The 23,964-nt window shown below is 39.8% G+C and overlaps 1 protein-coding gene across 1 annotated transcript in view; it reads left to right on the forward strand.

The window, feature by feature from the left end:
• The first annotated feature begins 16,591 nt into the window (after window positions 1-16,591).
• PTPN14 (protein tyrosine phosphatase non-receptor type 14) overlaps window positions 16,592-23,964 on the forward strand; it is a 71,469-nt gene continuing 64,096 nt past the window's right edge. Inside the window, exon 1 of the mRNA XM_009816074.2 lies at window positions 16,592-16,765. Within this exon, the coding sequence (XP_009814376.1) occupies window positions 16,592-16,765 (174 nt within the window). The remainder of the gene's footprint in view (window positions 16,766-23,964) is intronic.

A 23,964-nucleotide genomic window follows, 5' to 3' on the forward strand; every position in this document is an offset into this window, starting at 1 on the left:
GAAGTCTGCATGCTGTAGTCTTCATTTACAGGAGAATAAAATGTTACATGGAATATTTCACTCTTTGTTCTGTAGAAGGAAGACAATGCTTATAAAAGCAGGTTTATACTAATGTCTATAGCCAGACTTTTCTTCTGTGTTCATAGTGCAGTATTCAGGGTACCACCCTATGAAGGGGAGCTAACTATATATGGGATACTGCTAAGGCACATAATTTTAATACCACTTGAGAGTTTTTATGTCGTTCCTGTCTTCTTTCTCCAGCTGAAAGAGGGCGTTCAAACCTCCTCAACTGTGTGGACCATTCTTTAATGTAGGTTTTCTTGCCTGAACATCTCCCTTCAATTCTCGAGATCCCAGACAATCTTGTCTTGTGTTCGTAATTTCTTAAGACTCCACAGGTAACTGTAATAGTGATAGGAAATTATGTAGTACATTATTACTTTTCTTGGCTATGAAAGTAGTTAATTTTGGTTTTTAGAACCCCTGAAGGTGCATAAAGACTGTTCTAAGGAAAAGCAAAGTGAGAAATCGGGAGGCTATTTGATGTCTAGGGTGGCAGGCAGTCTTGATTCCAGAATGGGCTACTTCACTTGTTAACTTTTTGAAACTACTGTAATATTTTTCTCAACTGTATACAAATATATCATTCTCACTTCTGTGAGGTACTAGATGAACAGAAGTGAACCTTCAGGAACCCATAACTTACTTCACATGCTAATGTGAACTTATTTTTATGGAGTGGTATAATTGCTCTCTTCGGCTCTCTGAATAATAACCCACATAAATGGATTGGCTCTTGAAAATGGGTAATGAGTAGTTATGTTGGACCTCTGTACTGAAGGAGCTAAAAGATAAATTAGGGTTGAGGTGGTTTCTAGCTTTGTTTTTGATCAGTGGTATGAGTCCCAGATTTTTGTGCATTTTTTTTTTTTTAGAACATAAGTTAGATGAGTTAGAGTTGCTTTTTACTAGCTCTTTAGAAAAAAAAAAAGATGAGCTTTGGCTGGAGTGGAAAAAAGTGCGGACTGAATAGGCAAAGAAGTTTAGGAGGAGGGTCTGGTCTTCTAAATTATGTATGTTATACAGGATGCATGCCACCCTCTGTTTTACTTGTTCAGAACACTTTTGAAACTTGTACAAATTGGCCAACAGCTGGAAGGTTTTTTTGCCCTTTCCTATCTGCACTGAAGAAATGTTTTCTCTATGTTCTTTGTTTATCTTTGCTAACCCTTTTTTTTCGCTCCACTTTATGCCAGACAAAGTGATGGGTTTTTTCCCCTCTGCAAACTAAATACTTTCTCTAACTTAAAAAAAAATCAATAAAAAGTTGGGGTTTTTTTCTCCTGTAAGGCTGAATATTTTCATACCTTGTCTTACTGACAGACAAAACATTGTTTAGCCTAGTGACCTGAAGAAGGATCCTGCAATATGAACTTGGTCTTGTGGCTCTACTAATTAATTTATTTTAATTTCAGTTGTGAAAACATGGTAGAAGATTCTGTGCTGCCCTTGTCACTGTCAGAAGACGTGTATCTGCCAGTGCGTGCATCCTACTGCCAGTTAAAATGATTGGTTTACTTGAGTGTTTAGAGGTAGTAATGAAGGATTTTGAAATTTGTCTGTCATGAGTAGCTGGTATCAGGATGCTACATCTCCCAAGCTGGCGCACATTTGCTCCAGTAAGAACTGAAGATACCTGTCACTTTTAAGAGTTTAATTCACTGCCGGTTATTTACGGTGCAGCTGGGTTACAACTTTCGATAGCTGTGAACAGCTAACGCTGTGTCCTGCAGGAGCTGAATGTTCAGATGGGATAACTTGGTTAGAAAGAGGAACAAACCCTTTCATAGCGTGGCGTTTAATGGTCCCCAGTGACACTTTATTTGGAAATTAATGACGATTGGTTTCCTCTACCATAATACCTGATCCAGTAGGAGGATCACAACAAGAAACAGGGTTCTTGGACTGTCTGTTAGATTTTCTTTCTGTGACCTTTTCGGATTCCCTGTCAGACCTCTGTCTGTGAGGGTTTGTTGTTTGGTTTGTTTTAGTTTGGGTTTTTTGTTTGTTTTTTTACCTATTAGCTTTTCTTCAAAACTCCACTTTTTTTTCCTTACTCTTTCCTGATATTATTGTAATGTTTATGCTCGGATATTTTGCAGTATTCCTTTTCCAATTGAATTCTAGGCTTTGTGATTCTAATAGTTTCATATTTTTTTTGGCATAAACTGTAGTATTAAGGGCCAGCTGTGTTTTACTCTGACAAGTTTATATATCAAAGTTTAGAAAAAAGACTGAAAAAATGTAGCAGCTTGATTTTGGAGTATGTAATCAATGGTTCTCACTGAAAACTGATGTTATGAAATCCATTAAGGAGATGACCGTATTCCATCAAATCTTCCTAGCTTGTGACTGAAGAGAAACACAAAAGTATACAAGTAGTCATTTAAGCACACTTCATGTCTCTTTCTTCCAGAAACTTTATAAAAATAGCCGGGTACAATGAGGATAAATTCATTATTCTTACAAGGATATCCTGAATTTGACATGCCAGTATATGACTTTGAACTTCAGTCTTACCTAGAAATGGAGGTTGTTTTGAAGATAGCCCTTCAGAAGGATTCTCCTATTTATGCTATGTGAATGCCTGCGTTATATTTAGGCACTGAAAATACTTTTGGACTGAGTGTCCTGTATTCTGCAGTGGGGGGGAGTGGCTGGGGAAGATATGAGCTGTGCTTTCTTTCATGAGGATACTTAAAACTCTTTTCCAGTGATCCTGTTCCCTCTTCGAGAGTCAAGGCTGAATTCTGCTGCCTCCAGTCTCCCTCTCACAAGAGCAGGTTATAAACCCTCCTTACACTGAGGTGTGGGACAGTGGTTTGTTCTGCAAACGTAGCCTTTATTTAGTTGAAAGGGAATACTTTAATTCTGTCATAATTGAACTGAATACCTTTCCAAACCAAAGCAAGGCGATGTCACTTCTTCGTGATGTCTTACCGTGTGGTGGGCTTGATTTCTTCTTTTTTTCTTCTTAAGTAGTTCCAGTGTGAACTTGGAAATGGAGAACTGAAGGTCTTGAGCCAAATTTTGTATTGTCGTTATAGTCTATCAGTATCGAGAGGGAAGAGCAGAGCTGGTGCTATCTCTGAGCTGGATTGCACTTCACAGGGATTGTCAACAAACTGTGGGAGTTTCTCATTCCTTACTCTGCATGGTCTTTGTAATGGCTTTATCTGTCACTTCATCCTTGGCATCAGTTCTGTAAATAATTACCCTGTGACCCTTTGGTCCTTAGTAACTCTTTCAAAAGCACAGCTAATCATTTTATAAAAAAGGCAAACTGGTTAATTCTTGGCAAGTTGTCTCGGAGCCTTGTCTCTGCAAATGGAAATGATGAACTTTAGCAGTAATAAACAGCTCGGGTGGAATTGCAGCGCGCTGTCCGCTTGGCGCAGAGCACTTCTCTCTCCACTGACGCTGTTGCCCCATATGCTGTAAGACAGCATCATGCATGGTTTTGTCTGCTCCATTTTTTCATTGCATACAGCAACTTACTATTCCATGGTAATAGGATTTTGTTATATCATGGACTTGTCTTTGTGGTAAATTGTTGAATAAAATGCAGAACGATATCACATCTTGGTCTAGAGTTTGATTTCTGTTCAACCTGTTGCCATTCAGCACTGGTTCTAGAAAGGCTGTGGTTGGAGACGTGTCTCACTCCCACGCTGTGTAGGTACAGGTTAATTGATTTTTCAGGAGTTGTGGCCGTACTTCACAGCACTTCAGTAGGCATGAGTGCCTTCACAACTGCGAAGGATAAATTTTACTTTCTCTTAATGCGACCAGTACATCCATATGGCATTGCCTACTTCTGTAGTAGAAGTGGGGATTATGAAATTTAATTTCCTTTTTCTCAAAGTGGATGTAAACATAAGGTTTCTTGCTATCCAACTCATAGGTTGTGGGCTTGCTGTGCTAAATCATTTAGCTCCTTTAAGACATGAGTGTGATCTGTTGTCCATGTCCACATTAAGCTGCAGAGGAATGTGAATATCAGGCTTCAAGTTAAAGAAATGAGATGCTTCCAACTTGCTAACCAGAGACAGAATTACAGAAGGGCTGTGCCACATGGGCTTTTTCCACTCATTTTATTTCTGTTCTTGTTTCTTCTCTTGCTTCTCCCTGTGTTCCAGTTAATGCTGAGTGTAAATGTTAGAGATACCTTGTCTCCTTAGGCTTCTGCAAGTCCAATTATGTGATACCGAGCGAGAGAACATGATACATACGGAGAGGTTGTTTAACCATTTTTTATTTTACTCCACCTTCTTCTGTTCTGGTGTTTAGGTCTTGTACTTATAAATAAGAAAATAAACTTACATAATCTATATATAACATTTTTCTTTGCTTGCATTCAGTAACACTTCAATGGACACTACAATGGATCAAAGGCCTATTTGTGCCACTTTGATATGCACGTACAACAAATACACCTACCTGTGGTCATACAGAAGACGATTTTGGGCAAGTTGTGTTCAGATCTAGGTTTGGGCAACTTAAATTTGGAGTAATCTTACTGTTTTTCATATGAGAACTAAAAGTCAGACTAACTTCTCTGTTTTAAATCTGAATTGCTTGTAAAGAACAGCAAAATAAGAAAATGTTAATGTTTGTCTCTCTCCATTTTAATATACAGTGTCTATTTTGTGAACTAGAGAGGGTCACAATCTTACGAGTCCGTTTTGGCCTTTGTTGCTCCAGTTGTATGCTAGAATGTTAACATAACAGTGGATTAATCTGAGCAAGGAATAAAGCTGTTTTACTTTAGAGAAGAATTTCTTTTCAGCTCATGACCAAGTAAAAGTTTCTGCAAAGCATTTTTTCCCTCTGAGGTGTTACAAAGCAACTACCTTCTCTAATAGCGTCAGTTAATAAGAATTAGGCTTTAATCTCATTAAAAGCTGATAACCTCAAGTATGATTCCAAATAAAGCTATCATCGTATGTAAAGGGTGAGTATTTTGTCCAGACTTATGGGGAAAGGTAGTAAAGCTTTTGTTGAAGCACTGTTATGAAAGCTGAGCAAAGAATGGCATGCCACAGTTTTTAGAATTTATTACAGTGGAAAGCTGCAACTTGTATTTTACACTCCAAAACTAATACAGTTTTACTAGCCCTCAGTGCAAAGCTGTTCTCTTGAGTAGAATTAATTACAAATAATATGGTAGAGGAAATAAGCAGCCAATCTAAACTTATCCATTATAGTACTGTTATAACCAAAAAAGAAAAATTACACTTTTGTACAATGAAACAGTATGGGATTACAGTTTGTACAATTCCTTCCTCTGTCAATGCAATTAGCAGCACTTATTGGAATGCTGTGGAAGTAAATTAATAATTTTTCTCCCAAGCTCCTTTGAAAGCTTTTGAAAAACATACTAGTGCTGAAGGATTCATATTGACGGCTTGAGTGGTATTTGAGGTGTAAGAGTGTCCCTGTTAAAAATTATTAGAAAAAACCATGACGTCTGTTGTTAAATAATATCTCAGTTCCTGTGTGCTACCCAGCTTCATGATAACCAGGTAATTGTTTTCAAATCTTATTCATCAATATGATCTGCAACAGAGATGAAGGGAGAACACAGAGGGCTGCTCACAGAGAGGGGTCCTTTTGTAGCCTTGCAATTCTGAGACACTGGTCAAAGAAGTCAGTCTCTTCAACGAAGGTTCCCCCTAGCCCCCGCTTTAGCCATAAACCTTACTTCTAAGTATTTTGGCTATTTCAGGACAGTGTTTAAGCCCACACAGTGGGCACTGGAAAATAATCCTTTAATACAGAAAGAAAAGTACCATTAGCTCATTTCCGGCAGCTATTCTGTATTTCAGATGAGGTGTTTTGCTGCCGAAACAAACGCAGTTATTCATAGACTGTGGCTGCGTGATTTACATCAAGGCCTATATTCAGTAAAGATAACAGATTTACTTTCTTCTTGCATGTGCCCACAATATAATCCTCCTTTGATAGAACTTGAAGGAATTTTTTCAGCATTTTGTAGCATTGATGTTTTAATGCATTGAGTAGTGGAGAGGCTTTTTTCCATGCAAGTTCAAAAGTTCATGTTATGATCTTGTATGAAATATCTACTTATGTAACTAAATGTGCCCGGTTGTGGGTTAGGATGTACAGTACGCATGCTTTTTTGATTTCATTTTTCCTCTCTTTCTCCTCCACCCCATCGCACTTGGCTCTTGTTGCTTATCTGTAGCCACACTTTCTCCATTGCATTATCCCGGTTCATTATCCAATACCTGAATGGGTTTAATTGAGTCTCTCTTGGGAAGTAGACCATTGCTCCGAACTTAAGGAAACTGGGCAAAGTTTTATTCTTACTGTAAGCCTGCAGGTATGGGTCTTGCTTCACTTGGTTCCAGTCTGGTTACTGACATCAGTGGGGCAGCACTGGATCTCATTGCCCTAAGGAAAAGGGCAAATTTGCAGTTTGGCTGGGCCACCACACTGTTTACATTTGATTTGTTGCAAGTTGAGTGCTTCTTGCTGGTCTTCCCTCTCTCCCCAAGTTGTACATGTGATTCTTTGGGTTTTACAAGATGGATTTTTTAAGAAAACATTTTCTTTCCTGGTGGGCCAAGGAATCCCAGTATGTCGGAACCTCCTTACATTAAATAGGTTCCCTTTTGACTTCTGCAGTCTTTAGAGTAGAGGTAGTGTGATGCATTTTGGAAATCTGTAGTTATAACCCAAGTTATCCTAGTTTCTGCTCATTTGAAAGACTATAATCTGCCAGTTACATATATATTAAATGAAATGAAGGAGAATGGGAGGTACACAAGCATGACCGCTGTCTGAGTAGAAATTGTAGAAACTCACTTGTATAAGCTGTATTAAAATCAGAAGAAAGGCAGGAGCAGAAGTACCACACCGTTGTTAAGTACATAGGACCATATTTTGCCATGGTAACACACCTTCCCGGCAGGGTCTTAACTGAGAGCAGCATTGCATGAATGCAGCTAGGCAGCTTCCAGTCTTCATCTGTCACCGGAGCGCTGGTACCCGTGTAACAAGCTGCAGGCAGATCTTGCAGTCTCACAAGTGTTGTGGCTATTTGCTTCTTAATCTCCAAGTGCTCTCTTGTCACTGCCCCATTGCAAAATGCTAATACAGAAGTGAAACTGCAGCCAGCTCTTGAAAATAGGTATTTTTTCATTAAAGCAGGATAGATGATGTTTGAACTTTTTTGGTTTTATTTTTAACAAACTTTTTGTTGCATCATTTGAAATTATAGAACAACTGGCACTAGTTTGTGTATGTTTAACTAGTGTGAATGTACTGGGGTGTATAATTTTACTCCATATCTGATTCAATCACTTGTCTCTATTAGAGTTATTGCTTCTGCTCTTCGTGTTATCCTGTACTTAGAACTGTTATTTGCAGTTTTACTCATGTCTTTGTAACATGAGAGAATAATGAAAACACGCTTTTAAGTTTTTCTGTGGTTTTTACTAAGCATATCCTTCACTGTTTTTATAATAGTTTTGCATGCCTATCAATCACATTTAGCAGGAAATGTAATCTCCTATAGTCACTATAGCTCCAGCGAGCCTGAAGGAGTTGAAAATCTTTCACAAAGGTGACTAACTGAAAGAAAAATTAAATAGCACCGATACTATGTTGCTATTGATTGTAGCTGGTAGGGTAAAGTAGGGACAAAAAGTGAAGAATCTTGTCAAATCTTCTGAGAGGTTTTAAGGCACTTGTATATAATTGATTGTGAATAGTTGACCCTTACAATAACAGTTAGGTTTTCCTGATATTTGGTTGCTAGGAAGTGTTCAGTAAAAATTCAGGATGCAGGACCTTTGGTGCCTTTTCCGAAGGGTGGCACTTAGAACAGGTGTAGTACCAGGTCTGAAAGAAGGATGTACCAAAATGCTGATCTCACTTGTCTTCTGAATGGTTTGTCCATGTAGAAGACATAACCCATCTAGATTTTGCAGTATTAACTCCTCTTATGGACATTCAGTTGCAGAATAAATTGCTTTCTTTCAGGGAAAAAAAAAAATAGTGCGTTTCGAATGAACTGGCTATTTTTGAGAAAGTAATTTTTATTCTAATGTAGCTTTGCTGTACAGGGAGAATGAGAATGTATTCTGGGGAGTTCCCTTGCCTGCTGATACCAGGAGCCTTACTTGGACTGTGATTTTACAAACTGCTCAGCTGACCTGTCTGAGTGCTGTCAATTGAGGCAGAATCACTCTTATTCTTCTCTGAGCTGTGTGGTTCTGCTCTCTTCCCTGTGCCAGGTGAGCTACTCATGCTGGGCTCCCAACTGTGAGCTATTTAAACTCACTAACCAAGCTGAAAAGGATCCTATTCTATTACTAAGTTAGGGAGATGAAGTGGCTCAAGCAGGAGGAGGTCCCAGCAGATTTCCAGAGCTGGCATAAGAAGCTGTGGTGATGCACTCTGGAATTAAGGAGGGGAGGGGGAAAAAAAGGCGGAGGGGGGAAGAGCAGGACCTCCCTCCCGTTCCTGGCAGTAGTGAGCTCTTGGGTGAGACTGCCTCTGGTATGAAACTGCATCCTTGAACAGGTGCCATCCAGGCACCCATCGCTTTGGCTGTACCTAATTTGAGGTCTTGCAATAACATGGCCAAGGCGTGAGAAGGCTGTAAATGGTTAACTTCTACACCCTAAACCCTGCCATGGCAGAGAGGTGGAGCTGCTGTGGACACCTGGCATGGACAGACAGGCAGCATTTCCTACTCAGGAAGGAAAACTACTGGGGTCTGGCATTTTGTTTTATTTTGTTTTTTTAACTTTTAGAGCACAAAGTTCTACAGGGTGTACAGGTGAGTGGTAAAAACTCCAGCTTCATTACTGATATTCTTGTGGATTAAAACTGATCACAGTGGCAGCCCAAGTGTCATTTAGGTATGTTGCTTTATGCAGATGTTACTGCTAACTTGAATGCTTACACTAACTCAAAAAAAGTCCTTCATCAGTAGTTGCATTATAAAGACCTGTTGGATTGTTAAGGTTATTCTGGAGTGATGAGTAAGGAAGTAATGGATAAGGCGCTAATTTGCAGTTTGGGAAGTTCACGTTGTTTTTATGATAGAGGCTGTTTGTCAGACACTGACTTAGTGAGATCCACAAAAATACTTGGTACTTGTACACCTTGATGCAGAAGAGTAATTAGGTGTCTGCCTGATAGATTTGTATCCACAAAACTCCATAGAACTGTTCTGTGGATGCACAAAAAAGGTGTTTTTACACAAAAAAGTGGTGCTTTAGCAGGGGAGGAGGGGATAACAAAGGCTGCACCTACTACCACTTACACACTTCAGAGTCAGTGAGTACATACTCTTGCAGGTATTGCAAGAAAAGAAAGAAGGGGTAGAATTTTAACTGGTCTGAATCGGAGTGATTCTTCTGACTTTATTTAAACCTCTCTAAAAGTTTCATTTGAACTACTGAAAGTAGAATCTGACCCAAGTGGGATACAGTGAAAACACACGACAACTTAGATACAAAAAGATCTGTTACAGCAGAGATGGATCTGATGGAAAATGGAAGTTTTGCTGGGAAGGGAAAGCTGTGATGGAATTGGGATGGTAGAAATGCTAACTGAGACTATTTGTGATTTTTGGCCACTGTGTATTGGTGTCTGATGATGCACAGTAGTAGTAACAGTAGCAGTTGTCTTCTGCTTTGAATGTCGTAGAGTCCTTGGCATCTGTTCATGCTCACAGGTATGGGATCTCTACATGCTTAGAGACTTTGAAAGTTCTGCGCAGGATATTATAATAGTTATAAAAGTGAAATGAAAGTATAATTTTACTCTTTTTCCAGAATGTAGAGGTGAGAATGTTATCAGGTTTATTACTATTTGGATTATGGTAATACTTAAATATCCCCAAGAATTTTTAAATATTTAAATGCCTGGAGATGAGGTACATGTCTTGCCAGGGACTGCGTAAACAAGTAGTTGAAAACAGCAGCTTTGCAGGAGAAGGCTTGTATCATGTAAGGTTTAAAAACTGCTTTCATCTGTCCAGAGATGAATTTGACTCCTGAGACTTTATCAGGCTTGATGGGAATTCCATCCATAACTGGGTGCGATACAGACCCCTTGTTAGGTACAGGAATACTCCTTGCCGTGCACTACCTGCATGAAACTCTCACAAGGGAGGAATTGAGGGAGAGAAAGCTATTTCACAGGGAGAGATTTCCTCCTCTAGACAAAACTCAACTAGATGGAGATGGATTGTGCCACATGTCCCGTCTCCCATACACTGTTATTTTTATTCTTCCCTAAAACTGTAGGCTCACACACCACTTGCAGCTTACATCAAATGCTGCGGTCTCGCGCCCAGCCCAGGGTTACATACTTCTGTTAGGTGTGCTGCTGCTCCTGCAGTGCTAGGAATGCTGGAGGGGTGCCACGCGCTGTTGGTAAATACATGCTGCAGTTTGACAGTAATTACTTTCTTCCTGGAGTTTCAGAAATTACCTACAAAAGCAAATGAAGTGAGAGAGAGCATTGTGCTTTAAGTGCATTTCATATCAGATGCTTTTTTTTTTATGCTCCTTTGAATGTGGTACAGTTAAATATATGAAGTCTGTAATACAGGAGCAAGTCACGTACTTGGAAATGTCCTGAGAGTTATCTTGGCCTTCCTTATTTATAAGCCTTTCTTCTCTCCTGGCCCTTAAATAAATTTAAGGAAGCAGGAGAACGCCCTGTGACTGGAGCAGTGCCCTTCACCACACAAAGCAGCTTCTGCCTTATGGCCTCTTCCTCATGAAATACCTAGTGGCTTCCCTTGCTCCCTTCAGTCTGTCTTTTACAACTACTAACAAAAAAATGTGGCCAGCCCCAGCTGACTTCGGGAGAGCAGAGGAAGACTTTTTCATATTTCTGGCTTCTTTTGGTTTTAGGTTTGGAAAAGGTGTAAAACATTAATTTATTTGCTTTTTGTGTACTAGTGGTTTGACCTGGTTTCGCTCTAATGTCTCAGAAAGAAAAAAAAATTACTGTTTTGGAAAGGCACAAATATCTGCATCAGGTAACTTCAACCCTTCAGGAGATTTTTATATTTTATACAGAAACTAACCAAGTTTTCTTAAAAATTAGAAGCAATTCTGAGTTACATATCACAGTATGAATCTGACCTAGTTCTTTGTGCAGGACTGGCCAGTGAAGAAGGCTGGTTGCTAATAGATAGTGTTACTGCTCTGGGTCATGATAAGCCTTTTTCTCCCTAAACTGCTACAGCTGTGCCATCTGCAGCTTGAGGGTGTTTCAGTTTGGTGCCCAGCGTTGTGCTTAGGAGATATTCTTAGTTACCTGAGATACGTGGTTTTTGCTACCATTGTATGTGAATAACGGTATTCTGTTGCTGAACAATGGGGGAAGGGTATCTCTTGAAACGTCTTCTGTACAGGGAATGATTTCTTGCAAGAATGCTCAATGATTTCTCCTCTCTCTCCTTCCGAGACGCAGCGGTGTTGTGGGGGAATCAAATACTGTTGAGAGATCATAAATCCATATCTGCTGCCTTTGCACAGCCAATATGCTGGTAAGGCTTCCACATGTAGTATCAAGTGAGATAAGTAAGCATGTCTTGAGCTGAGACATAGATGGTTTATATCAGGCTCCATCTTTAATCTGTTTTCTAGTGAAAGCTGTTTAGAGAACTTATGTTGTGCTTGGAATGAGACCGCAGGTTAAAGAAGGTTTGGTTTTATTCTGTGTCAAATCTGTTTTCATTCTTTATCCCCTTGCCACCTTCAGTCTTCCCTGTGTTCCCCATAGCCATTGACATTATCCATATGGCTTTTTCAAGTAAATAACATAAGAAATAGGATTCCAATGTCTATAATAGCAGAGGAGTTGGCTTTTGTTCAGGTTTTTTTTCTTGGTTTACTGAAACAAGAGAATATTAAACTTTACCAAGAATCCACTAAGACATGGTATCTCTTCATCTTCATACTGATGAAACTGCATTTGGGATAGATGCTTTTTCAGAAAGCTGTTTTGATTTTACACTGGTACACAATGTTTGTCATCAAACTTTTTCAGAAGAAATATTTTGCAGAATGAAGTTTAGCTTTCATGTGAGCATGCACTGAAAGGAGCTAAAGGTTTAAAATGCAGAGTAGTCTCCTGGCCTGGAAATTATGTTGGGTGCGCAGATCCTGAGTGTGCCTTAATGACCCTGACCAGCCTCACCTGGGGCTTCCACCCCACACTCTGCCCACAGGTCTGGGACCTCTGTTCCAGGTCAGCCCAGGGCTGTCAGCCCCTGTCTGAGCTCTGTGGTTGGTGGCCTCCAGCCCTGTCTCCTGCCACCCCAGATGGGGCTCCCTGGGTGGCCCCGGGTCCTGGTTTAACCCCGGCCATGCCTGGGGCTGTCAATGGACCTCTTTCCAGCACCCAGCTCTGCTCGTCCAGCTCACCTCCTGAAGGTCTGGGCTTCAGTGGGTGAGGACAGTGCCCTGCTGGGGTCACCCGCGGCTCCAGGCTCACCCCCCTTCAGCAGGCAGCCCTGCTCCTGCTGCTCCCTGGCAATGCCTGTGCTTTTGTACTGCGCTGTCATCAGCGCACAAGCGTTACAAAAGTCTTAGTCTCTCAGACTCTTACCTTCTGAGATACTTGAGAGTTTTAGTGCCAGGCTTTTGGTTTTTAGAGGGACCTCATTTTGGCTTCTGATTTTGAAGTTTTACTTTTGAGTTGGTATTCATATCAGGTATTAGCAATGGCTCACTTAAAGATGAGTGGTTAGATGGGCAGGTAAAATGTTTGTGCTTCTGGAAAGCCTTTTTTTTTTGTATTCATGGTTTCTGGGACATGGTTGGGGGACATTATTTTTTTGTTTTATATGCCTACAAAGTATGTACTTTAAACAAAGGGAATTTCCATTTAGCAGAAAATTTAAATTCCCAAGTTTATGCTCCTACTAAAAACCTTGTTTAATTTGGCACGCTTGTTAGAGTAAGCTTAACTCGCAGAGAGCAATTGTTACATAAATTTGAGGTATGACAGTGGGAAGGGGAAGAAAGAATCAAAAATAATCAAAACATGGAACAAAAAGAAAAAAGGAAAAATACCCGAGGTTCCTAAAGAGCTCAGTCTAGTTTCTTTCCAGAAAAATAAATCCTTAAATAGAAGATGTCAGTTTAAAAGATGTTATGTCTGTCTCTTTCACACCTGAAATATTCTTAAAAGAAATCCTTTTTTAAAAGCAGAATGAGTTCATGGTTATCTGATGAGCTTTTTATAGGCTTGATTTAGTTTCATGTTTTTTGTTTTGTTTTAATTGTAGTGAAAGTGTGAGTTTGAGGAGGGGAGTGTTGTGAACGCCTGCATAGTTTGGTTAACTTGGTTAGGGATGTTGCTGTGCCTTGGCAACCCTTTAGCCAGGAAAGGAGATCCTGTAATGAAATAGTCCTTCATTTGGAAGACCAAGACCTTTCTATCCCCAGTCTTCTCTTTTTTTTTTTTAGATGTCTGCGAAATAACTGTGAATAAAAATGGATGCTCCTGATGCCTTTAAGATTATTACAAACATAATGAAGCTAAATACCCTATTTGCTTTAGGAACCTGTAAGTGACCAGGGCCTTTGAGATCTTATTTAGAAAGCTTACCAGAAGCTTTCTGAATGTCAACTTAACAGAAAACCCAAGTGGAAAGTTGGTCAAACATCCAGAAGATGTGTAAACAGAAAAGTTAGACATGTGCATTGAATTGAGAGTAGTTGTTACAGGCTAGACCAATCGGAGCCTATTTAAACTGTCCCAGCCTTGCCATCCCAATTTATTCTTTAGTTGGAAACTAATTTAAGTGTGACGTTTCGTGTGAAAGAGCTGTCATCGGGCATTCACGTATATATAAGTGAAATGAAAAAGTAACGCAAACCCTGTTACACAAAGTGCATCCGTTAAGCCATTTGTATGTCTGTGTCTTTAGAAAACGGTGCTGGCTGATCGCCCTCGGCAGAATTGAGGAAAAACTCCTTTTACTTCACTGCTTCTTGAAAAATGGAGGAGATACTGGCCTTGTTTACCTGAGCATATGATACAACTTAAAGCAATTCATTTGCAATCCATGTTGACATTTCCGTTATACAGGAATTGGTGGGTTTATTCCAGAGTAGCATGTTTGCACACAAGTCTTCTGGGATGGCTTATCCTGCAATAGTTGTAGTGTTCAATAAGCCTGGTGAGCAAGGCCAATCACTTTTTTTACTAAAATTGATTTCATCTTTAGACTACTATTAACTATACAATTACCGTACAGAAGATGGCTTATGTTCTGCAAGGAAATGTATGCAACTAACAGTAATGCAAGATAAGATATCTTTTTTTTTTTAAAAATTGAATTGGCTAGCTAAAACTCTCCATGTGTCCAACTTAGAATAATCTGCAAAGCCAGAGACTGAATAAAAATGCTGTTCTTAATAAGATATAGTCCTCCACACCCTTCCGTCTTTGTAATTTCCTTCCATTCTTCCCACTTTTCAACTTTGTGCTGTAGTTTTGGATGGGTCGGTAGGCAAGGTAATTGCCAAATCGTTGGCCAGGGGTTAAAGCACTAGCCTGGCCTGAGGTTTTGTCATACATAGATCTGCTGCCATTCTCCTGAGTGATGTTGGACAAGCTAGCTAATTTTGTTTCAATTCTTCTGTGAGTCATGTGTAACACATCCCTGCCTCATCAGATTGTTGTGAGGATGTATTTGTGTGTCTTTGGCTTCTGATGTTACAGTGATGCAAGGTATAACAGTTCTCTCATGCAATCATGTGAAAATAATACATTATGTCTGTACTCGTGGAAGTTAGAAAGGGGAGATTGAACTACAGCAGCTAATTTGATAGGTTTGTTTGCACTTCAATCAAGTAGTATGTGTCCCTTCTCAAAGTCTCTAGGCTTTTCTCTGGTGAAGGTAGTAGACTATCAGGGTAGTTGCACACCTAACCAGTGAGAGGTTGCTTGTGATTTTCTGTTTGTGTGGGTTTTTTTGTTTTGTGTTGCTTTAATCCCCTGATAAATGCCAAGATATACTGGCTTTGGAAAGGACACTTTATCAAATACGTGATAGTTATGTTTCTAGTGTAATGATAATCACTGTAGTCAATCAGTCTGCTTCTAATAGTCTCCATAGCAACTACATTCAGTAAAAAGTGAAAATAACTGATTCATGCAGTTCTATGCCAAATGATACATGTGAGCAAAGTACTATCTGTTTGAAATGTCACATCCAGCTAAATGATGCATACTCTGCTGGCAATGCTTTCCATTGCTTCTCTTAAGAAGCAAGGAAATGGGAGCTAGTTTTTGTTTGCAGCACTATTTGTTAAGAGAAATGGACTTTTAAATGCCAGTGTTAGCGTCCCTCCATCTCTTTCTCCAGAATATTCAAACAAAACCAGGAAGGTTTGGTAGCAAGTAATTTGCTTTTTGTTTCATTCTTCTCTGCATGTGGAAAGTGACCTTTTAAAGCTGGTTGTGCCAGTGCAAATGCTTTGTTTTGGTTTAGCTTGAATCCCCTCCTAACTAAACTTTTTTTAAAAAAAGAAATGGATCTCGCAGGTGAGGATCATATCTTCTTAAATGTCAGTATTTCTGTATCTCTGGTTCTTCTGTCTGTTTTGTATTTTGGATTAACAGTTGCATGTGTCCTTGATAAATTTTAGGAGTAGTAATTAGAAACAACATCTATAATATGTGTTCTCTTCCTCCCACTTGGTTTTATCCTGGTCTCTGACAGCTGCTCCTGCAGTTACTCATTCCACCTGAAAGGGTGAAATGCAGAATTGCTTTGGAGCTGAAAGTGAGCAAAATGTCAGGGATTGCCTCAGAGGAGCCTTCTCTGAAATGGCTCGGATGCTTCTTGCCTTTCACATGCATACTTTAGGTTTGATTTTTCAGAGGTGCTGAGCGCCTGCATTTCCTGCTGACTGCAGCCAGCCTTTCTTCTTTCAAAGTCGCACCTCTTTTAAATGCCTCTATTCCTTAGCTTTTTAAGCTAGCTTTCAAAGCTGGCCTGAGGGCACCAAAACTTAACTTGAAGATTATGTTATAGACCCCTGTGGTGGGGGTAATGGTGGGAGAGTTAGCACCTCTGGATGTGTGCCCTGTAGAGTTGCTGTTTGTACTGAGCTTCTCAAAGAACGGCTTTACAATTAAATTTGTGCTTTAAATTCAGTGCCAAAATAGAATTTTGAAAGATTTGTTGTATAAGGTGTTCTTTTGGGAGATGTAGTAAGTGCCTGGCAATCCTGTGTGTGGAGGTGTTTATTTTATGGTTTTAAATGTGACTCTTTTCCTTTAAGCTTTCTTCCTTTTCACTCATCTTTAGGAACATCTTATTTCACACTTAACTCTACTTATTTGTATGTATTTTGCAGGAATCCCTTGAAGCTCGCCCTGGGAATGGACAGCTACCTCCATTTCTGGAGGAGAGTAGTGCCAATTGAAGAAGCTTTCAAGGCAAGTCGACAAGTGTGCTGATAACTCTCAGAAGAGTACAGGGAAGGGGCAACCTTCCAGGCCAACAGCCATGCCTTTCGGGCTGAAACTGCGACGGACCAGACGCTACAATGTCTTGAGTAAGAACTGCTTTGTGACAAGGATCCGTCTGCTGGACAGCAACGTGATCGAGTGCACCCTCTCCGTGGAGAGCACGGGGCAGGAGTGCTTGGAAGCTGTTGCTCAGAGGCTGGAATTACGTGAGGTAAGAGTAACCCAGGAAAGACCATCTGTCACTGTATAATTTGACACATTTTTAGCTCAGGCAGTCTGTTCGTTTGAATCATGTTATTCTCAGAGCTGGCCAGATATGATCAGCAGCTGGAGCTTGGACAAACATATTCTGGTTGCATGAAAACTGAAGACAGAACAACACTCAGGGTTTTGTGCTGTTGCTCATTCATCATAGCTTTGAGAGCTCTTTGTAATACGCAGATGAGGTTTCTTCTTTTCTTAGAAAGCGATGGATGTTACTTTCTGAACTGGGATGCCAAGCACCAAGTTATAGTAACTTTTATCTGAATGTAACCCTGGTTTCACCAACACTGCTGGTTGAATTATGCCAGTGGGAAGACCACTGGCTTTTAAATATCTACCTTCATACAAATATATTCTTGTTACTAACATACTGAGAGAGGCAATAGTTGTGTTACTAGCAGGAGCAACTAATAACAGTTTGAGGATGGTGGCTTTTTTCTTCCTTTTGTTTAACTGAAATATTTCACATCTGAAACTCTGAAAGGCTTCTTTTACATTCCCAATGCTTCTGAAAAGGCTGAAGAAACCCAGTCTTTATTAAAGACTGAAATCCTTTATTTTCTACTTCTTGCTGTAGAGTTCGGTGTTTATTTTAAGTGTTGAGGCCTTTTTAGAAATACCTCTCCAACGTGCATGGCACAAATGAACTGTCTTTTCTTACTTACCTTCTGTGGACTCCTTACATGTATCCTGCATGCTTCTAGGCTTTTGCAAATCACAAGTTGAAAACCATTGCCTGGAAATTGCTGCGTTATCATCTGACTGTCTTGGCTGATGCTTTCTGTAAGCACAGGTGGGAAATCTAATAATCTTGCAGTGTTTTATGTACACGGCCCTTTGTAATGGTGGCAACTGGAAGGTAGCACACAAATAACTAGTGCAGTTGAAAACTAAACAAAAAATCCTTTTTGTACATCAGTAATGATAAAGAATGAGAGAAGAATCTCACTCTGTGTGTGTATGTGCAGAATAGGCAGGACAATGCGCAGGCAGGAATAGGGCAGAGTGTCGGAATGTTGCATAGTGATTTGTCATACTTGGGGGTTTTTTTCACCTGGATTTTAGTAGAATCATCTTCCCCCTCCCCTTCTAGAGATGAAGATTTCTCAGTAATTACTTTTTTTTTTTTTCTTCTTTCTGTTGGTGATGCTTTAGGGTGTCTTTACAGAGAGGTTAGGTCCTTCTCTTTCTTTCCATTGCAGAAAGGAGTGAAAATAATGAAGTGATTCTCCTTATATTCCTTCTGGGCTTATCTAGTTGGTGCAGCAGAAGTCTGGGGCCTAAGGATTCTCTCTGGAGGTCCACCTGCATTTGTGAACAACAGCTCTGTCAGCGGGTTAGCATTCTTTCCCACAAAGCATTTTGTGATTTCAGAAAGTGTTTTGTTCCACTTTGGAACAAAGCCTGAAGTTTCAAAATTTTCCAGAGGAAAGAGATTGGACGGCAGAGTAGCAAAGGAAATTGCTTTGGTCAGTGTTCAATTTCATGGGGGTTTTCTGTTGCTTTGGTTTTTTTAATTTTCAAAATTATTTGTGTCATGCAAAAAGAAATATGTCAGCACAAAAAGTTTATGTTTCAAGATAAAAAATATTTTAACAACACAGAAGAGAGTGCTTTGATGTTGTTGGAATACTTTCTCCTTCTTTCATCACCCTCCCCGCTTTTTTTCTAAACAAAGTTTTGGCAATGTTGAACCAATTTTGTAAAGTTCAGATTTCAACAGTACAGCAATTTTTGACAGAAGTTGTTTGTTTGTTTTTTTTTTTTTTAAGCTCTCTTTCTGACTGATTCTGGTAGCATCTATTGCTGCTTTAAATGTTTAGGAGAGAAGAGAATTACCAACCTCTTTCAACTCTGAGAGGGTCTCCCTGTATTATCCTCTTCTCCTCCTTTCATGAGGAATAATTGGAGCTAGCAAGCTTGGAGATGCCTGGAGCTGGGTGCTGCCCTTTTTCCTCAGACCCAAAATTTAATTCTTCTTCTGCCCCTATATAGTCTTCCTGTCATGGTTTGTAGAGGAACAAGGCTGATGCAGTCATTTAGTGACTGTGCCCTTCCCTCTCTAGGCTTACCATCATTTTTGAGCTTGCTGGCCAATCAAATTCTACAGAAGAGTCAAAAATACTTTGACAAAGCTCAAATTTCTACAAGATTTGTGCAACTGGATAGCTGAGTAGAGGAGAGAAGCCCATTAAGTGTACCAAGGAGAAAATCCTTGCAAGTGTCCATGTTGGAGAGACTTTTTAAATTCCCCAAATGCAGCAAAAAATTTAGCTGGAATATGCCTTTTCTTAGAAATCCTTATCAGCAAACTATGATGTACAAGTAAGGAAGACACTAAGCTTCATTAAATCCCATTCTCACACAACAGTACTAAAATCCTGTTTGTCTCCTCTGTGCAGCAGTCTCAGGTAAGAATATGTGTTCTCTTAAAAGTAAAGATAAATTTTTTGTTTGATACTTTAGTTTTGTCTTATGTTTAAATAAATCCCAGGTGTACCCCAACTTTTACATTTTGTGTTAGGAATACATCCATGTTTCACTCAAGCCGATTTCTTATAAATAAACAAAAAACTGTCCAAACCTCCCCTAAAGAGCTGTTTGAGATTACTCTATGTATTGTTGTGAAGGCTTGTCTATCATTATACCACACATGACTGAAAAACAGTATCTAATGGATTATGCATATTTCTATTTGATCTCTGGGGAATGCAACTCTCTCCCTGACTGAGTCAGGGTTCAGGAATAGGTCAGTAGAAAGTGTAGCCATGTAACTACTGTAAAATCTGGTTTTATCCTTTTCAGCAAAGCTCTTGACAAAGCATCAGGTCTTCTATTTGAACAATTATCAGTTCCAGTAAAATGAGCTCTTATGCCAGCATTACATGTAAAGTAAAGATGAGAAGAGGGGAGAAAGGGAAAGAGAGGAAAGACAAGGTCAGAAACGTCATTTTATAATCTTGTATGTATGTGCACAGATTATTAAAAGGATTTTTTTCCCCATTATAATGGCATTTTTCTCTTCAAGCGAGACTAAGTGAACCTGCGTGAAATAGCAGAGTAATCTGTACAAATCTGTTGTGACACTTCCTGTCTTTTTCTCCTTCTTGTTCTTCTTAATTGACTTTATAAAATGATTAAAAGTTTAAAGATGGAATGTTCAGACATATTGTAAGGTGAGTGGGGCAAGAAGGTCCCTTCCAACCAAAATTATTCTTCAGGACTGAATTTCACAATGGTACCTCCAGCACTATGATGCTGCAAAACCCAAACCAAAGCAGGAGGATGGCGGGCTGAGCACCGCAGGTGGACACTGAGCACCGCAGGTGGACACTGACCACTGTGCAGGGGTGGCCGTTTGCTGCCACTCTGTCCTCTTTTTTTGTGCCCTAGAAGGTGTCCCTTCCTCATAGGGCATGACTGAAAACTTGCGTTTGGCAGCCACATTGCCTCGAAGTTTGGCTTGGTTTGACTCGTCTTGCCAGGAAAGCTGGGATGGGGTTCAGGCTGCACTCGGATAAGAGACCTTCTAGGAACAACTGGCTGCCATAAATGGTCCCTTCCCCTCTGTGCAAGCGCCCCGGGATAGCAGGGTTTAATGCTTTTTGCCCAGGGGAGCTGGAGATCTGCCTCTTTCTCAAGGATAAATATTTAGTTGGCTGCTTAACCAGATGCTTTAATAAACACTGAGCCTATCTCACTGGATCCTTTTGAATGAGATTTGCTGGTTTAGTGTCTGTCATCTCCTGTTGTTGACAGTTCTACTCTTTTTGCCTGACATAAAAGCAGGGGTAGTTCTGGACTTGGGACTATAGCTAAGTCCAAGTCCAAAATGAGTATGTTGCCTCTTGAACTGGAAGCTATAATGTCATCTTTTTTTAAGACTTATCAGCACAGGTTTTGTGTATCCAGTTTTCTGACTCGCCGTATTTCGACGATCGCCTTTTCACGTAGTGTCATTGGGGCGTGCAGGTGCTCTGATTCTTGTCCGCTGCTTTAGCAGAGAACCGCAGTTCCTGGAGGAGTGTAAGCCAGTTCCCTTGTACCACGTACGAAGTCATGTGTGGTAGGTAAGACAAATTTTAAACCCTTGAGAGAAAATTAATATAAACTCTTTTCTAACAGACCTCTTCGTGTATTTGCAGATTAGGCAGACCAAAAGCACTAGCAACTGAAGCTCTTTGTCTGCAGAATGTGTGCATACATTTAGCTTTTATGAAAAGCTTTCCTTCAGTGTGTATCACCAGTCTGTCAGCTGTGGCTGGAAGAAGGATTTGTATTTTTTTTTTTTTTTTAAGAAGTGAAAGCATCATTCACTTTCTTTGCCACTTTGATTGCTGATGTACCTGCTAGAGAAGCCTGTGTTACTTCAGAGCCTGCCAGGTGTAGGTGTAGATATTTATTCCGTGAAAACTGGAGTGAAGTCAGTGGTTCACTTTGTACAGATGGACAAACAGACCAGCTTTTGGAATCAACCTATCTTATAGAGAAAAAGATCCCATTGTTATATCCCCTTATCTAATTTGTGGGGTGTCTGTACTGTAAAAATGTTTTGTGGGCTGGGGTGTATGGCAATGCATGACACAGATTCTGTAAAGCCTTCTGGACAGTCATACACCTGATCATAGCATACTGAACTTGATGGTCTAGCCTTTTCCAGTCCCATGTTCCTCCGTTCCTGTTTGGGAATGACTAATGTTCGTAGGGGAGAGAGTCTATTCAGGCATTTGCAGTAGTGGCTACAGAAGTCCTTCCCCACTGTGGGTTGTTAAAAAATGCTAACCTTTTCAAGAAGGAAAGTTCCTGGCGAGAGGGAGCTGATATTCAGATAACAGTGCCTGCATTTGTGACTTGAGCTCTGCTCTGCAGTCCCTGTGCTTCATCTGCAATTGCTTGATCCTCTCCAGGCTGCTTTCCAGGAAAACAGTCGTCTTTTTAGTTGTGTGAAATGCATGCTGCCATGGTCAGTCCACTGTATCTGCTGTAGTCTAGAAGCTTAAACACTGCATTCCCTTCACTACTTATTCCTTGGAAGTGATTCAGGATTCTGGATTTGGTACTTGAAGAGCCTTTCTACTGTAGCAAATCTAAATTTTTGTTGTCCCCCTGCCCTCACCCAAAGGGGGGGGGGGACTGTGCTCATTTGAGCTGTTTAATTGCAATACCCTTAATCCCTTGAATAACTCTTTCAGATTTCAGACTCCAAATCATCTTAGTTGCTAGATGTTTTACTTGACACTGCAAATTTGGGTCCTAGGTGATGTGAATGTTTACTTTTTAAACTAATATGGAAGGATCTGTTTTCACAGCTCTGCACTGTTTCTTGCTGAGGATGAGCTTCCCTGCAGTGATTTTCAAGAGTTTGTGCATTAAAGGATTTCCCTTATGAGGTGGTAAAATCACTGTGCTTTTTTCTGCCTTCACATGAATTCCTTTCCTTTGCTGTCTCCATTGTCCCTCCCACCTGCATTTTAATCTAATTACTATCATGGTGAGCTCATCAGAAAGATAATTACTATCATGGTGAGCTTGTCGGAAAGAACTTTTTATCCAGTAATGACTACCAAGGGAGAGTAGACATGTATCAATGAATTGGTTAGGGTTTTTTTAAGTTTATCCTATGGCAGATGCTGACTTCTTGATTTATTTGTGCCCTGGATTGATTGATTTATTGAAGATACCTTTAAATTCTAGAAGGAAATACTACATTCATTCTCTTAAAGAAGGATGAACTAGCTTGCTTCACTGTACCAAACTGAGCTTGAAGAGAAAGGACTGAGCAGTGTTCAAGCTATACTGCAGGCTTGTCAAGCTTAATTGAGGAATCAAGTTGAATTAGTTATCACCTAAGTTAAATGCTAGTCTGGACGTTCTCCAAAGTTGAAAATATGTACGTAATGAGACCCTAAAGTAAATACACCTGCACTCCAATTCAGAGTTTTTGCATATGATTCTCTCTTGCATGCCCTCAGCTATAAAATAGTTGGAGCAGTGTTGCCCCGCTGGCTTGTTGTCATTTCTAAGCGTTTTAATTTTTCAATATTGCATTAATTGCCCTTGTGTTGTATGCTAAGTCATCATACATGCAATGGTTTCTAGAGAAGTATCCTCACCAAAGTGAAACAGGCTGTTGATGGTGGCTTTTGCAAAGTGTTGCCATTTGTCTGCTACTTTTGAAGACTTTTTATTTAAAAGCATGAATATCTGGGAAATCCAGTTGGTGATATCTTGATGGTTGATCGACAGGCCAAACTTTTTGAATGTATTGAAAGTAACTTCAAATGAAAGCTTTATAAAACAGCAAATAGGGTTTTTTCTATTCTTTGTCTCAAGTATCTTTATTTAAAATGTGGTGCTATGTATAAAGGATTGTGACTGCCTGGGGAAGGATTGTTGTCGAGGTAAGTTAAGCTATAACAACAAAATAAGTTTTTTGTTTGGTTTAGGGTTAATCTAATCTAATGGAAACTACTGGAAAGTTTTCATTGAATAGGGAGTCAGTTGGATTAAACACCAAGAAAGTTTATTGAAATAAAATGAGAGAAATATGCAGAAACCCCACTTTCAGATCTTAAATCTGCTTGGTGTCCACAGAAGTTCCTCTCACAGTTTCTGTTTCGTTCATTCCAGTGTTAGTACAGAGTGGTATTTTATATTGAAGGCACTGCTGGAAATCTCCAGATGCTGTCAGCTGAAATACTGAAGAAAAAGATCTTGATACAAACTTCACAGTTAGGGCTACAGTCAGATTTCCAAACAACTGGTGGATCAGTTGCTTTGCTAAACACTTTTTTTGCCTTTTCTTCAGATCTGTAGTTGTAGTACTTGCTGTTAATTCTACTATGCATTTGCCTACAGTAGTAGATCAGTGTGTTTAATACAGTGATTTAAGGGCTTTTCGATAGAATCCTTCATGATGGATTGGCTATTCCTTCAGCTGCTTATTACCAATTTGTACTATTTGAAGCTCTAGTTCTGAACAGTGTTCCTTGTTAATTACTCTCCACCAGCAACAGTCCCATGTGGCTTATACAGGAGGTACTACAGCCATTGACATTTACACAGGATAGGAAATAGCTGAGGTTTTCAACCTAGTATTTCTGTAAGAGCCTAGAGCAAACAATTTGTGTGTGATGCACATTTTAA

Source organism: Gavia stellata, chromosome 2 (assembly GCF_030936135.1).
Source record: "Gavia stellata isolate bGavSte3 chromosome 2, bGavSte3.hap2, whole genome shotgun sequence".
Taxonomy (NCBI): Eukaryota; Metazoa; Chordata; class Aves; order Gaviiformes; family Gaviidae; genus Gavia; species Gavia stellata.